Source organism: Equus asinus, chromosome 29 (assembly GCF_041296235.1).
Source record: "Equus asinus isolate D_3611 breed Donkey chromosome 29, EquAss-T2T_v2, whole genome shotgun sequence".
Classification (NCBI taxonomy): Eukaryota; Metazoa; Chordata; class Mammalia; order Perissodactyla; family Equidae; genus Equus; species Equus asinus.
This window is the reverse complement of record NC_091818.1, coordinates 17,910,872-17,926,625: the sequence shown is the minus strand read 5'-3', so window position 1 is coordinate 17,926,625 and position 15,754 is coordinate 17,910,872. Positions and strand designations below refer to the sequence as shown.

The window sequence follows — 15,754 nt, the reverse complement described above, 5'->3', positions numbered from 1 at the left end:
TATTTCTTTGTTTTGCTTTAATTTATAATTAACATGATGGAATGCAAAATAAAGATTCTGTATTTAGGCAGCATTCTAATTGCATTTCACTTCTTTTAGCTTTTGCTAGGCTACCTAGAGTCTTCCCTATGCATATGTGATTCAGTGGTTAGAGGGGGACTTGGGCAGAGTTTATACAAACAGTTTGAGGCTCCTTCTCTCTGGCTCTCTTCTTTGTGTGACTTCTCTCTAACCTTTGCAGTGGCTGTGACTGCTGTAAACTCTGTCCTCTGGTTGGTAAGGCCTAAAAACTCAGGTTTTCTATCAGCTATTAGGTGCTCTGCCTGGCTCAGATTGTGCTTGCCCTCAGACTAGAAACCAGGAAACAAGAATCTTACCTAAGACTCTTCCTTTCTTTCAAGTCTCACCTTCTCTCAAGAATCTACCTACTCTTGGTTGCTCTCCAGTGCTGATATTTGTATTTCTTTCAGAGTTTGTGGTTATGTGTGGCAGGGTTTCTCCAGTAGAAACTTGCTCTGCTATACCATAAGCAGAACTGAGGACTTTGGGTATGGCTCCTTAAACTGTCTTCCATCTGATGGAGAATTCTTGAGACTTTTCCTGTGTAATAGAATCCACTCATTCTCACAAAGCCAGAACTATGTTTATTTTGTGTTAAGGGTAGAGTTGCTTCTTTTCATAAAATTGGAAATGTTTGTATGTAAATATTTCAGGCCTAGAGAAAAGGAAAAATGAAATGTTTCATTTACTGTAGTTATAATTTGCCAGACTCAAGGTCACTTTGCCTGTGGAAAATCAATGGGAAGCTACAGGTATAGATATTATCCACCCATATGCCTGAGAAGCATACAGTAACTGTGTGCGCTCAAATTATCATCTTAGCTATCTTTGGAATTTAGAAAAGTAATAATTGTAACAGTAAATTAATAAAAACAAAAATACCAGAATGAATAATTTTTTTCCTTATATTATATTGTAGAAAATAGCACATGCTCTGGAAAGTGAGAACAAAATCCTTCAGGAAAAACTGAAACAAGCTTTACAGGTAAAGGATATCATGTTCTTTTAAAATTGTTAACAAATAAAGGAAATATCTTCAAAGAACTTGTTAAATGAATAATTTTGACCTTGTAAACTAAGTCGTCTGTATATTTTACTGTTTTGCCAGGTTTTAAGTATATTCATTTTATGCAATAGCAATATGCTAATAAAATTAAATATTTGTTCTTATTTAACACAATCAGCTAGAAAGAGGAGTAAACTTGTTTAGTCAAGCAAAAAGAATCTATTTCAAACTGAGACAATATTAGATATAAAAGTAAAATCTTGCAGGCATTCCAGTTAAACTCAGTTAAACTAGGACTTTGGCTCTTACTGTTCTTTCTCAAATTGTTGCTAAACAATAAAATTAGAAATGAAAGAATCTACAAATATTTTCATAAGTGGATAGATAAAAGTATAATTATTTGTGTAGTACATAATTTTAATTCCAAAAAATACAAGATAACACACACATTTATTAATGATATAGTTTAAAAAGGTGGCTGGAGATAAAATAGATATAAAAAAACAATGTTTCCTTTTTATCAGAAACAATCATTTAGAAAACATAATAGAAAAAAATGTATTCATAATGTTAGGATATCATATTTAACAAAAGATACACAGTTTTGTCTACTTAGAGTGTCCCTTTTATCATTATATACTGCCTCTCTTTGTTGCTCATTGCTTTTTTTATCTTGAAGTCTACTTTTTCTGATGTAAGTATGGCAGCACCTGTTTCTTTTGTTTGTCATTAGCCTGGAGTATTGTCTTCCATCCCTGCACTCTCAGCCTGTGTTTATGTTTGGAGCTGAGATGTGTTTCCTGGAGGCAGCATATTGTTGGATCTTGTTTTTTAATTCACCCCACTACTCTGTGTCTTTTGATTGAAGAATTCAATCCATTTGCCTTTAGAGTGATTATTGATAAATGAGGGCTTAATGCTGCCATTTTATCACTTGTCTTCCAGTTCTTCTGCACTTCCTTAGTTTCTTGCCCCATGTATTTTGGACTACCAATTGAGTTAGGTAGTTTCTATGATGGTTTTTTTTAGTTTTCTCTTTATTTAGTATTTGTGTCTTGTTCTGATTGTTTGTTTAGTGGCTACCGTGAGGTTTGCATAAAAAAATCTTGTAAATTAGATAGTCTATTTTCTGATAACCTCTTATTTCCTTAGACTAAACTGATTCAATCCCTATCCTATTCCCCTTCTAAGTTGTTATTGTCACAACTTATTCCATTTTGTGTTGTGAGTTTGTGGTTAAAATGACATGATTATAATTCTTTTTGGTGTTTTCCTTCCCTTTATCTTTAATGTTATAATTTTTTGCTAACCTGTTATGATAGACAGCTGCAATTTTATGATTTTGTCTACCTATTTATCTTCTTATTCAAGGCTTTGTAACCCCTTTCATTTTTTTTCAGGTATGAGGGCCTTCTTGAGCATTTCTTGTAGGGGAGATCTTGTGGCAATGAACTCCCTTAGCTTTTGTTTATCTGGGAAAGTTTTTATTTCTCCATCATATCTGGAGGATATTTTCACTGGATAGAGTATCTTGCTGAAAGTTTTCATCTTTCAGAAGTTTGAATATATCATTCCACTCTCTCCTAGCCTGTAAGGTTTCTGCTGAGAAATCCACTAAAAGCCTGATAAGGGTTCCTTTGTAAGTTATTTTCTTCTGTCTTTCTGCCTTTAGTATTTTTTCATTGTCACTGACTTTTGCCAGCTTTGCTACTATATGTCTTGGAGAAGGTCTTTTTACATTGATATAGTTAGGAGAGCGATTGACTTGTTTCACTTGTATTTCCAGCTCCTTCCCCGGGTTTTGGAAGTTCTCAACCATTATTTCTTTGAACAAACTTTCTTTTCTTTTCTCCCCAAAGCCCCAGTACATAGTTGTATATCCTAGTTGTAAGTCGTTCTAGTTCTTCCATGTGGGATGCCACCACAGCATGGCCAGATGAGCAGCATGTAGGTCAGCACCCAGGATCCAAACTGGTGAACCCCTGGGCTGCTGAAGCAGAGCACACAAACTTAACCATTCAGCCTTGGGGCCAGGCCCTGAACAAGCTTTCTGCTCCATTCTCATTCTTTTCTCCCTCTGGAATACCTATAATCCTTATGTTGCATTTCCTAATTGAGTTGGATGTTTCTCAGGGAGTTTCATCATCTCTTTTTTGTCTTAGTTCTCTCTCCTCCATCTGGAGCATTTCTATATTTCTGTCCTCCAGACTCTTGACTCGTTGCTCCATTATATTAGTTTTATTATTTAGGGAGTCCAGATTTTTCTTTACCTCATTTGTTGTGTTTTTCATCTCCAACATTTCTGATTTCATAGAACTATCTGTGTTTTCTTGTAACTCATTGAGTTATTTTATGATAGCTATTTTGAATTCTCTGTCATTTAGACTATATGTTTCTGTGCCTTCAGGATTGATTTCTGAGTGCTTGTCATTTTCCTTATGGTCTGGAGATGTAATATATTTCTTCATACTGTTTGACAGCATGTATTTGTGCCTCTGCCTAGTGATGGTCTCTGGTCATGGCTTCCACCTGCTGCCCCTGGGTAGGGGTCAAGAGCTGTGTATTCTGAGCCCACCAATATCTGCCACTTGCTTGCTCCAGCCACTGCTTTTCTAACTGCACAGGTGCTCTGGGTGACTGGCTGGGCTGGAGTGCAGGGCTAGCAGAAGGGCACTTTCTTTTGCCTGCACAATCCCAGGGGCATTCTCACACTGCCCTCAATATCTGCTCTCGTGGGGTGCTAGCTTGATGATGATACAACTGACATACCTTAGTTCCACTCTATGGGGCTTTCCCATGGGCTGTGAAGGGACTTGGATGGCAAAGGTGCTCCCATAGACAGCCACCCCTATGCCCTCTCCTCTTAGAGCTGCATGGTCCAGAGCCCTGGGTCACTGCCATTGGGAGAGGGAGAGGTGATTCCCCTTACTCCCTTCTACTTCCTCTGGGATGTCCAGGACCTCCACTTTTAGGCATATGGCTGTGTGGGTCTCTCAGATGTCTCAGATTCATATACCAATGTTGTCTGTTGGCATATGAATGTCCCTTTTGTTGTACCTTAGGGGGAGACTCTAAGGGGAGACATCACTCTGCTATAATGCTGACATCACTCCAAAAATACATAGAGTTTTATATGAAGAAAAATATACTTTACTGAGAGATATAGATGAACGGTGAATAAATAGAAATTTATATTTTTGGTTTTGAAGCCTCAATATTATAAATATTCCAGTTTTCCATTTTCTCCAAATTGATATACAAACTTAAAGAATTTTACTTCTAGATACAAGTGGAATTATTTTTGAAGTTAGAATTATTACAGGATGTATTGGGATAAGAAACTGGTGATTATACAAAAAAAATTAAGGAGGATTTGCTCATCCAAAAATCAATATATAATGTAAAAGTATAATAACTAAAGCAACGTGGTTCTAAATTTGGTACTGAATGAAAAGTCCAGAAACAGATTCAAATGAATATAGTAATTTAGTATTTTATAGTTTTAGTTATTAAATTTTTTCCATAGAAGGATAGAATAGTCACAAAAGTAAAACTACTATGAAAAAAGTAAACTACTATGAAAAAAATAGTTAGGTCTCTAGTTCATGTAATGCACCCAGATAAATTACAAATTTACTTAAGATCCAAAAGTCATAAATGAACTATGATGATATTACAAGAAACACTGAGTAACAGTTATATGGTCTTGGCTAGAGCAAGGCCTTCTAAGCGTTATACCACAAAGGAACATATTAGTATATTTGTCTATATATAAATTTAAAACTTTTTTATGGTAAAAAAAATCATGAAGTATAAAAATAAAGGGAAAACTCTTTACAAAATGTTTTAGATGAAGATCTTTTACAGATCTATGAAAAATGTGGATAGCCCTCCCCCTAAATAGACAAAAGACACAAGCAAGCAAGTCGTAATTTAGAAACACACATGGCCAAGAAATGCATACAAACATATTCAATCTTACTGGTTATCAAATAAATTCAATTTAAGGTAACAGTGGGACAGAGTGTTTTTTTACCTGCCACTTGGTAAAAATTTAAAGAACAGAAATATTTAATTGTGGATGTATGCTGAAATGAGCAATCTTTCACCTACTTCTGTTATCAGTACAAACTGATACTTTTCTGGAAGAAAATATGTAGTCAAAGACTTGGAAAAATATAGCCTTTTAATTGAACCATTGTACTTCTAAACATTTATTGTAAAGAAGAAAAAGTGTATAGAGATTTTTGTGCAAGTATGTATAATATAAAATTTTTAATAGCAAAAATGTTTAAATTATCAATATATCCATTGATAAGAAATTTGCTAAGTAGATTAAAGTATATTATTAAATGTACTTCTGTTAGTTATTCTGATTTAGATATATATTTATTGTCATGGAATCATATATATGACATTTTTTGATGAATAGAGCATTTTATGTGAGTATAGTATAGTATGATCCAACTTAATAAAAATTTAATAATACATATACATGTATGCACTAATTATATTTAGAAATAATTGAAAAGGGTGTACATCAAAATGTTAGTGAGTTTTCTGTGAAATTTATTTTTGTAAATTTATATATTCTTTTATAAAAATAACTTTTATTTGAAAACTGAATAAAAGTTATTAAAAGTGACATTTTAAAGAAAAATTTCATTCAAGAGGAAATAAATTGTCACATTTTCTTCTATTATTTGATATTAATTATCCTGGTTACATTCTATCACTTTTTATAATGTGCACCTTTTATTAACTTCATTTCACCTGTATAATAATTAGAGTCTTAAAAAAAGATAGCCAGGAGAACCTCCTGGGTATAAAAATAGCTATCAATGTGGAAAAGTTTTATTCATAGTTTTTAATTTTGATTTTGGGTCTGTTAAACTATGGGTTATGCCAGTGGTTTAACTTACCTTCCTCTAACTCAGTAAAAATAAAGTTGAGAAGTAATATGGGCATGGATGTATGAGGATTCCTGAAAGTTTTAATATTGGTAGGAAAATGTCACAAAAATTATGCTTGATAAATGGTTACCTTTTTAAAAACAGGAAGCTGAAAGAGCTAAGCATCAAGTGGACTATTTCCTAAATCAAGGGAAGAAGTTAGTTACAAGTGAGGGGAAGACCAAGACAACAATGGAAATGGATAATAGTAAAATAAAAGTTAAAGGTGAAAATTCATTGGAGAAAGAAACAGGAAAAGCACTGGTTGCAGATGCAAATAGACAAAGGACAAGTGATAAAATCCAAGAACATCAACAGGTAAGGAAGTAACTAAAATAGAGACAGTAATGTATGCTGTAAGAAGGTTATCTTTTTATATTATTATTAACTTCATTTGTATATATTACTTTTAAAAATTTTGTATGCCTTTTTTTCACTTGGACTTTTGCCTTTTATCTTCTGGGTATAGCAATTAATTATTATCTTGAATACGAATCAATAAAAATATAAACATAAACATAAATATAAACATATTTGATTTTGAATGATCATTTAAGCATCTGAAATTTGAGAGCCAGAAAAAAATAACATTTCAAAGGCTAAAGATATTTTGCTATAAAGCAATAAAATTAAATATAAATGCAAAACTATGGGGAAAAACCTCTTGAAAAAGAATTTATTTTTCTTTCTGTTGTGCACTGGGTTCGGAAGCTCTCTTGTGAACTTTGTTTAGATTTGTTAATTTATTTATGTCTTAGGAGAGAAAAACAGTCCACAAACAGGCAACTAAATTGATGAGTAATGAAAAGAGTTCAAGAAGTAAAGCAGTCATCGAGACCATAATTATGCGTGTCCTCCTTGTTCTAGCACTATAGCTATTGTCAGGTCCCTCATTTCTTTAACAGTATTTTATATTCTTTAGTATCCCTCCTTTTTGTTTTCAGACCAAAAGTATATGTGTTTCAGAGAGAGCAGAGCAAAACTAGCAAATGGTAAAGTAATAGAGTAAAATTGAACTAAAGGCCCAAGACTCTACCTTTTTAAAGAGAGTATGAACCTGTCACACAGTACTTTTATGCTTATTTTTATCTTTTCTTTTTGTATATAATTTTAATTGTGAAGTACCCTAGTTTATTCTTGGAAATATAAATAATGAAGAAAATTGTTCTGAGGGAAAGAGAAATTATTAAAATTATTAGGTTTTTTTGTACTGAATTGAATATAAAAGCAAATATTTCTAGAAATGCAGGTTTCTGTGAGCTGATTTAAGACAAATGGAAGCAGTACAATTTAAAATGTGCTAGTCATTTTATATCTATCTATATATATGTTAGTCATTTACACAATATTGTAAGGTAGCTATTATTATCACCCCCATTTTGAAGATGAAACTGAAGTTTAAAAATATTAAGTAAACTATGCAACATCACAGTTAGTATTGTTGAGTTGGATTTCAAATTCAGTTTTTTCTGGCTCCAAAATTGTGTCTGAGGATGGCTGCTTTGCTTGTCTATATGGCTTCATTCAAACAGTCACTTTGTTTATAGCTTAGTGTTTTTTAATTTCCTAATATTTTTTCCCTTAATCCAAAATAAAAGTTGTCATGTATGGTAGGTTAATTATAGAAAATGTTAGATTAAATGGTAAGATGAATTTAAAAGTATAACTCCATTACCTAAAGTATTATTACCAGGTAACTTCTTTACCTTTAACATGGGCAAGTCATTTTTACTTTTAGTGGTTTTATAAATAGATTAACACACACTTGTCTTCTTGTGTATTCAGTTTAACATTCATTATTAAACATCTACCGTATGCTAGGTTGTTTGCATGGATGATGTATATAATGTCATTTATTCAGACTGGACTGCTCTGGTAATAATGAAACAGGAAGAGTCATTACTGGAGATTTTAGTGGAACGGAAGTTGTTGATACTATCACCATTTTCTCTTTTTTTTTTTTACATTTTTTTATTGTGGTCTAAATAGTTTATAACATTGTGACATTTCAGTTGTACGTTAATCTTTGTCAAACACCATATAAATGTGCCCCTGAAGCCCTTTTGCCCACCCTCCCCCCCGTAACACTAAATTGTTCTCTTTGTCCGTAAGTTTGTTTATATTCCGCTCCATTTTCTTATTATAGTAATCCTTCAATTAACTGTAATCTTACTTCTTTCCCAACCACTGTATTAAAACTAAATTTGTCAAGGTCACAACAAGTCTACTTGGTGCTATTCTGAAGGATACTTTATAGTTTTATCTCACTTATCCTCTTAGCAGCATTTGATCATGTTTGCTCATTTATTTCTTTTTAATATAATCTGCATTTTGTTTTAGAGACAGCAAAATTTTTGGTTTCCCTTATATTTTTCTGGTGCTCTGTTTTTGGTCTCCTCTTGCTCTGTCCATCCTTTAACTGTTGGTATTTTTTTGGTTCTGTCCTGCATTCTCTTTTTATTCCGCATACTCTTTCTGAGCATACTCATATACCTTCAACTTCAAGTGCCAAATAATCCCTTATTTCTAACCCAGATATCACCTAATTTCCAGACCTATTATTTATAAACATACTGAATTTATCTGCTTGAGTGGGCTACAAGCATCTAGAATTCACCATGTCCCAAAATGAACTAATCGCTTTCTTCTTAGACCTATTTCTTCTCCCAATATTCACAATTTCCTGGTACCCTCATCTGCCTAATTGCTGAAAATAGAAACTTGAGAATAATTGTTGTCTCTTCCTTTTTCTTAATCCAATTATTAACCGTCCAATTCTGTCCATTTTCCCCAGTTTCACTGACAGTCCTCAAGCTTCCACCAGGATTCTAACGGGTCTCCCTCTCTCCAGAATTAACTATCTTCAGTCCAGTCTCCATGTTAGAGTCTAGTCATCTTTTCAAAAATTGGAATCTATTCATGTTACCTTCTTACCTAAAATTTTTAATGGTTCTCATTGTTCTTAGGTTGAAGTGCGAATTCCTAATTATGGGTTAAGGCTTTGTCAGATCTGGTCCTTTCCTGAGACATTAGCTTCATTTTAAATTAGCCCTCCAGCCCCATTGCACATACCTTAATATGCACATGCACATGAACATGTATTATGCTTCAGCTGCAGTGAAATTCTATAAGTTCATGGAATACACCATGTTTTTGCCACCTTCATGGTTTTGCATATTTTGTTGTCTTTGCTTTTAACATTGTTTCTCTGTCCCTCATTTCCTAAAATTCACCTGGTTAAAAAAAATGAATGTGGAACAAAACGTACTGTATTAGTTATTCTTTGCTGTATAATAAATTATCTCAAAACTTAGTGGCTTAGACAACAAAAATGTATTATTTTATAGTATCTGTAACTCAGAAATCCAGGTATGGCTTAGCTGGGTCCCCTGGCTCAGGGTCTGAGGATGTAATCAAATTGTTGTCAAAGAAAAAACAGAGCTAGGCAGTAGTCCAAGTGGTAAAAACAGATTTTATTCAAGGCCGTTGCAATAGGGGAAAAGAGACCTCAGCATAGAATCAGGTTCAATTCCTAATATACCCTGGACAAGTAAGAATTTATGCCAGAGAGTAGGATGGGGGTGGGGGGTGTTAATGGAAAATTACTAAGAGGATACATCAGGGTTAAGGAAGATTTTGGCTAAACCAACCTAACAGGATCTTTCCTAAAGACAGGCCAGAATGATTGGACATCACCGGGGGGGAGTAGAGCATGAGGAATCTGATTAGGTATTGAGGACGATCAGATGTGGAAGATGGGGGACTGTTGCTAAATTGACTTATCAGGGTTCTTGCTAAAACTGGATTTTATAAGGAAGTACACAGATGGGCCTAGGAGAAGGTTCAGGAGTTTGACTAAAGTTTGGTCAAGTAAAGAATCTTTGTTAGTCCTACCTCATGTTCAAGGAAAGAAGAGACATTCTTCTTTCCCTTGAACAATATGAGTCTGTTTCTTGTTTGGTCACCTTTTGTTCATTAACAACCAGCTGAATCATCCCTTGGGACTTCGTAGTAGAGGGTATTTGCTGAATGGTGCTAGCATTTAATGAGAGGAGTTTCTATGAAAATAAAATAAAAATAAAGATTAATAGTTAAAAAACCCAGTTTCTGAGTCCAGAAAGAAGCCAGTCAAGAAGCTTTCTAGATGTTGGACTCAAAATATCTTTAGATGATGGAGTGAGGCAATTCCATTTTTTTTTAAAGATTGGTACCAGAGCTAACATCCGTTGCCAATCTTTTCTTTTTTCTTTTTCTTCTTCTTCTCCCCAAAGGCCCCCAGTACATAGTTGTGTACTCTAGTTGTAGGTCCTTCTGGTTGTGCTATGTGGGACACTGCCTCAGCATGGCTTGATGAGTGATGCCGTGTCCGCACCCAGGATCTGAACCTATGAAACCCTGGGCTGCTGAAGTGGGGCTCACAAACTTAACCACTCAGCCACGGACTGGCCTCGCAGTGACAATTCTGCAGTGAATTTCTTGATGTAATTTGAATGTCTGTGGTGTTGGCATTGGGTGTTCCAGTGAACTTTCTGAGTGACAGCAGGCATGAAGGCTGCGCATACATAATCTGTCATGGTGATTTCCTTGAAGTTTATATCACGTCACCCAGCTTCAGCTTGGAAGTCTTTGGGAAAAGGACAGTTTTAATTCTAAATGATTCCAAGTCAGAAGGGAGAAAAATTAGAAACATTAAATTGGAGAGTTGTAGTCAGATACTGGAGAAGACTAGAATTCAGGGTTCAGTCCAGTTTAAGATAAATACCAAAACCTTAGAGACAATGAGCAAGACTAGAATTAAATACCCACAAGAGTGTGCTGTAGTTTTCTATCGAAATATAATTTCTCTCTCTATGATCACCCCCATTTCTATCAAAGATAAGATAAGACTAATTCTTTTGCAAAATAAGTCTAGTCTCATTAAAATTTGCCTGATTATTTACATAAGTGCAACAAGAATAGTGTATGACCACATAGGTCTTTTGAGTTTGCTTTGCTGGAACTTTTCATAAGGAATTTCAGATTGGACTTTTAAAAGCCCCTTGAGGCTAGGAAGCCAAGCCAAGGACGCTCAGTCAGACTTCACCTGAATTTATGTACAGACTTGGGTGAATTTCTTTCTTCCTGAGGTCCTCAAGATATCCTGAGGTTCCTGGGCCTGCTGGGAAGTGATCTTCCTTACTCACCTGTAAGGTCAGAAACCCTGTTAGCAAGATACAAGGCAACTTTTTGAAGGGAGTTTTACTGACTCAGTAAAGTCAGACTTAGTTGCTTAAAACTGTCTGGTCATATCTGATTTTATGCATCATTCTCAAATAGGACATTTCAGTCAAAGCTCTAGTAATAAAACCAATGTTTTCAAGTGTGTCCTGTTTTAGGGAGAACAGATTCTTATTTTACTTATACAAATAATTATATTGCCATGAAAATAAGAATACTCACTAAGAGTTTCCAAATGCCAGAGGGAGCAGGTAGGAGGAAAAAGTTATTGTTTCATCTTTGTTCACAAAAGTATACTTTACCAAATTGCTATAAGTTATAGATAGTTTAAGAGAAAAGAGAAAAAGATTTCTTTAAATATGGAAAAAAAATATTAAAGATCCAGCAATATTGCAAAGGGTCATGAAAAAAATTAATTATCATCATCAGTTCATTCAGTCCCATGTTATTAATTCAATTGTTCTTCTTCTTGGTCTTGGGTTAGCACTTTTATGAATCCATCAGCTTCTTAATTAGTTCTGGAAATTCTTATCAGTCCAGTGGCATGGTCTCAAAGCTGTTCAAGTGATGCTGTGGAGCATTCTCACCTGTAGCTGATTGTAAACACTTTCAGAGAAGAAGCAAAGTAAAACAATCTCTCTCTGAATGACAAGTGACAAAAATGGTCAAAATTAAAGATCTTATGAGAGTTAATTACAATGTAGTTGACAAGGAAATTTGGTTATTTCTGTGACATAAACATTTTAATATAAGACCAGACAATGAGGGTACTGACAAATTTCTATTAATTTCAGACAATTTCTGTAATACTTATATTAGTAAGATATATCCAGACATCTATAACCTATGAAACTTTATCATCACTTATATAATTTTTAATGTTTTCTTAATTTACTTTTTTAATTGCGGTAACATTGGTTTACAACATTATATAAATTTCAGGTGTACATCATTATATTTTGATTTCTGTGTAGATTTCATCATGTTCACCACCCCAAGACTAATTACAATCCATCACCACACCCATCTGCCAAATACCCCTTTGGCCCTCATCCCTCTCCCTTTCACTTCTGATAACCAACACTCAAATCTCTGTCTCTATGTAATTTTTTGTTGCTTTTATCTCCTACTTATGAGTGAGATCATACGGTATTTGACTTTCTCCCTCTGACTTATTTCACTTCACATAATACCATCCATGTTGTCAAAAATGGCCAGATTTCACCTTTTTATGGCTTAGTAGTATTCCATTGTGTATATATACACCACATTTTCTTTATCCATTTGTCCCTTGATGGGCACCTAGGTTGCTTCTAAGTCTTGGCTACTATGAATAATGCTTTGATGAACATAGGGGTGCATGTATCTTTATGCATTCATATTTTCAAGTTCTGGATAAATACTCAGCAGTGGAATAGCTGGATCATATAGTAGTTCTATTCATAATTTTTTGAGGAATCTCCATACTGTTTTCCATAGTGGCTGCACCAGTTTACACTCCTACTGGCAGTGTATGAGAGTTCTCTTTTTCTCCACATCCTCTCCAACACTTATTTCCTGTCTTGTTAATTACAGCCATTCTGAGACGCATGAGATGATATCTCATTGTAGTTTTGGTTTCCATTACCCTGATAGTTAGTGATGTTGAACATCTTTTCATGTGCCTGTTGGCCATCTGTGTATCTTCTTTGGAGAAATGTCTGTTCAGATCCTTTGCCCATTTTTTAATTGGGTTGTTAGGTTTTTTGTTGTTGAGTTCTTTACATATTTTGGATATTAACCCCTTATCAGATAAATGGTTTGCAAATATGTTCTCCCACTTGTTAGACTGTCTTTTCATTTTGTTGATGATTGCCTTTGCTTTGCAGAAGCTTTTTAGTTTGATGTAGTACCATTTGTTTATTTTTTTTCTATTGTTTCCCTTGCCTGGTCAGACATGGTACTTGAAAATATGCTGCTAAGACTGATGTCGAAGAGCATACTGCCTGTGTTTTTTTCTAGAAGGTTCATGGTTTCAGGTCTTACATTCAAGGCTTTAATCCATTTTGAGTTATTTTGTGTGAATGGTGTAAGATAATGGTCTGCTTACATTCTTTTACATGTGGCTGTCCAGTTTTCCAAACACCATTTATTGAAGAGACTTTCCTTTCTCTATTGTATGTTCTTGGCTCCCGTGTCGAATATTAGCTGCCCTTAGATGTGTGGGTTTATTTCTGGGCTCTTGATTCTGTTCTATTGATCTGTGTGTCTCTTTTTGTGCCAGCACCATGCTGTTTTGATTACTATAGCTTTGTATTATATTTTGAAATCAGGGAGCCTGATACCTCCAGCTTTGTTCTTTTTCTCAGAATTCCTTTGGCTATTCGGGGTCTTTTGCTGTTCCATATAAATTTTAGGATTCTTTGTTCTACTTCTGTGAAAAGTGTCATTGGAATTTTGATAGGGATTGTATTGAATCTATAGATTGCTTTAGGAAGTATGGACATTTTAATGATGTTAATTCTTCCAATCCAAGGGCATGGGATATCTTTCCATTTCTTTGCATCTTCTAGTTTTTTTTCAACAATGTTATATAGTTTTCAGTGTACAGGTCTTTCACCTCTTTGGTTAAGTTTATTCCTATTTTTTTCTTTTTGTTGCAATTGTAGATGGGATTGTATTCTAAAATTCTCTTTCTTCTACTTGGTTGTTAGTGTATAGAAACACAACTGATTTTTGTATGTTGATTTTGTATCTTGCAACTTTAGCATATTTTTTTAAAAAGTTTCTTGGTGGATTCTTTAGTATTTTTTATATATAAAATCATGCCATCTGCAAATAGTGACAGCTTCGCTTCTTCCTTTCCAATTTGGATCCCTTATATTTCTTTTTCTTGCCTGATTGCTCTGGCTAACACTTCCAACATGATATTAATTAAGAGTGGTGAAAGTGGGCATCCTTGTCTGGTTCCTGTTCTTAAAGGGATAGCTTTCATTTTTTTGACATTGAGAATGACATTAGTGAGAGTTTGTCATATACAGCCTTTACTATGTTGAGATACTTTCCTTATATACCCATTTTATTCAGAGTTTTTATCGTAAACGGATGCTGTATCTTGTCAAATGCTTTCCCTACATCTATTGAGATGATCCTGTGAGTTTTCATTTTCATTTTGTTAATGTGGTGTATCACGATTGATTTGTAGATGTTGAACCATTCCTGCATCCCTGGAATAAATCCCACTTGATCATGGTGGATGATCTTTTTAATGTTGTTGTATTCAATTTGCTGGTATTTTGTTGAGGATTTTTGCATTGATGTTCATCAGTGATATTGGCCTGTAATTTTCTTTTTTTATGTTGTCCTTGTCTGGTTTTGGTATCAGGGTAATGTTGCTACGTAGAATGAATTAGGAACTTTCCCCTTCTCTTCAATTTTTTGGAAAAGTTTGAGAAGGGTAGATGTTAAGTCTCCTTTGAATGTTTGGTAGAATTCACCAGAGAAGCCATCTGCTCCTTGACTTTTATTTTTGGGGAGGTTTTTGATTACTGATTTGATCTTCTTACTGGTGATTGGTCAATTCAAATTCTCTATTTCTTCTTGATTCAGTTTTAGAAGGTTGTATCATTCTAAGAATTTATCCATTTCTTCTAGAGTATCTAATCTGTTGGCATATAGCTTTTCATAGTATTCTTTTAATCTTTTGTATTTCTCAGGTGTCCATTGTAATTTCTCCTCTTTCATTTTTGATTTTATTTGAGTATTCTTTCTTTTTTTATTGGTGAGTCTAGCTAAAGGTTTGTCAATTTTGTTTATCTTTTCAAAGAGCCACCTCTTCAATTCATGAATTTTTTCTATTTTGTTAGTCTCTATTTCATTTATTTCTGCTCTGATTTTTATTATTTCCTTACTTCTACTCATTTTAGGCTTTGTTTGTTCTTCTTTTTCTGGTTCCTTTAGGAACACTGATAGATTGTTTATTTACAAGTTTTCTTGTTTGTTGAGGTAGACCTGTATTGCTATAAACTTCCCTCTTAGAGTTGCTTTTGCTGTATCCCATAAATTTTGGCATTTTCATTTTCGTTTGTTGAATTTCCTTGTCATTTGTCTCCAGGTATTTTTTGATTTCTTCATTGAACCAATCATTGTTCAGTAGCATTTTGTTTAATCTCCACGTATTTGTGGCTTTTCTTATTTTTTTTCCTGTAGTTGCTTTCTAGTTTCATACTGTTGTGGTTGGAAAAGATGGTTGGAATTATTTCAGTCTTCTTAAATTTATTGAGACATGTTTTGTGGCCTAATATGCTATCAATCCTGGAGAATGTTCCATGAGCATTTAAAAAGAATGTGTATTCTGCGGTTTTTGGACGGAATGTTCTGTATATATTTACTAGGATCACCTGGTCTAATGTGTCACTTTAGGTCAGTGTTTCCTTGTTGATCTTCTGTTTGGATGATCTATCCACTGGTGTAAGTGAAGTGTTAAAGTCCCCTACTGTTATTGTGTTGCTGTCAATTTCTCCTTTTATGTCTGTTAATC

General features: G+C 34.2%; 1 protein-coding gene across 1 annotated transcript in view; it reads left to right on the top strand.

Annotated features, from left to right (window-relative positions):
- The window catches only part of CCDC7 (coiled-coil domain containing 7), a 432,318-nt gene that overhangs the window by 132,972 nt on the left and 283,592 nt on the right, over window positions 1–15,754 (top strand). Inside the window, exons 14-15 of the mRNA XM_070500835.1 lie at window positions 980–1,045; window positions 6,124–6,336. Coding sequence (XP_070356936.1) covers window positions 980–1,045; window positions 6,124–6,336 — 279 coding nt within the window. The remainder of the gene's footprint in view (window positions 1–979; window positions 1,046–6,123; window positions 6,337–15,754) is intronic.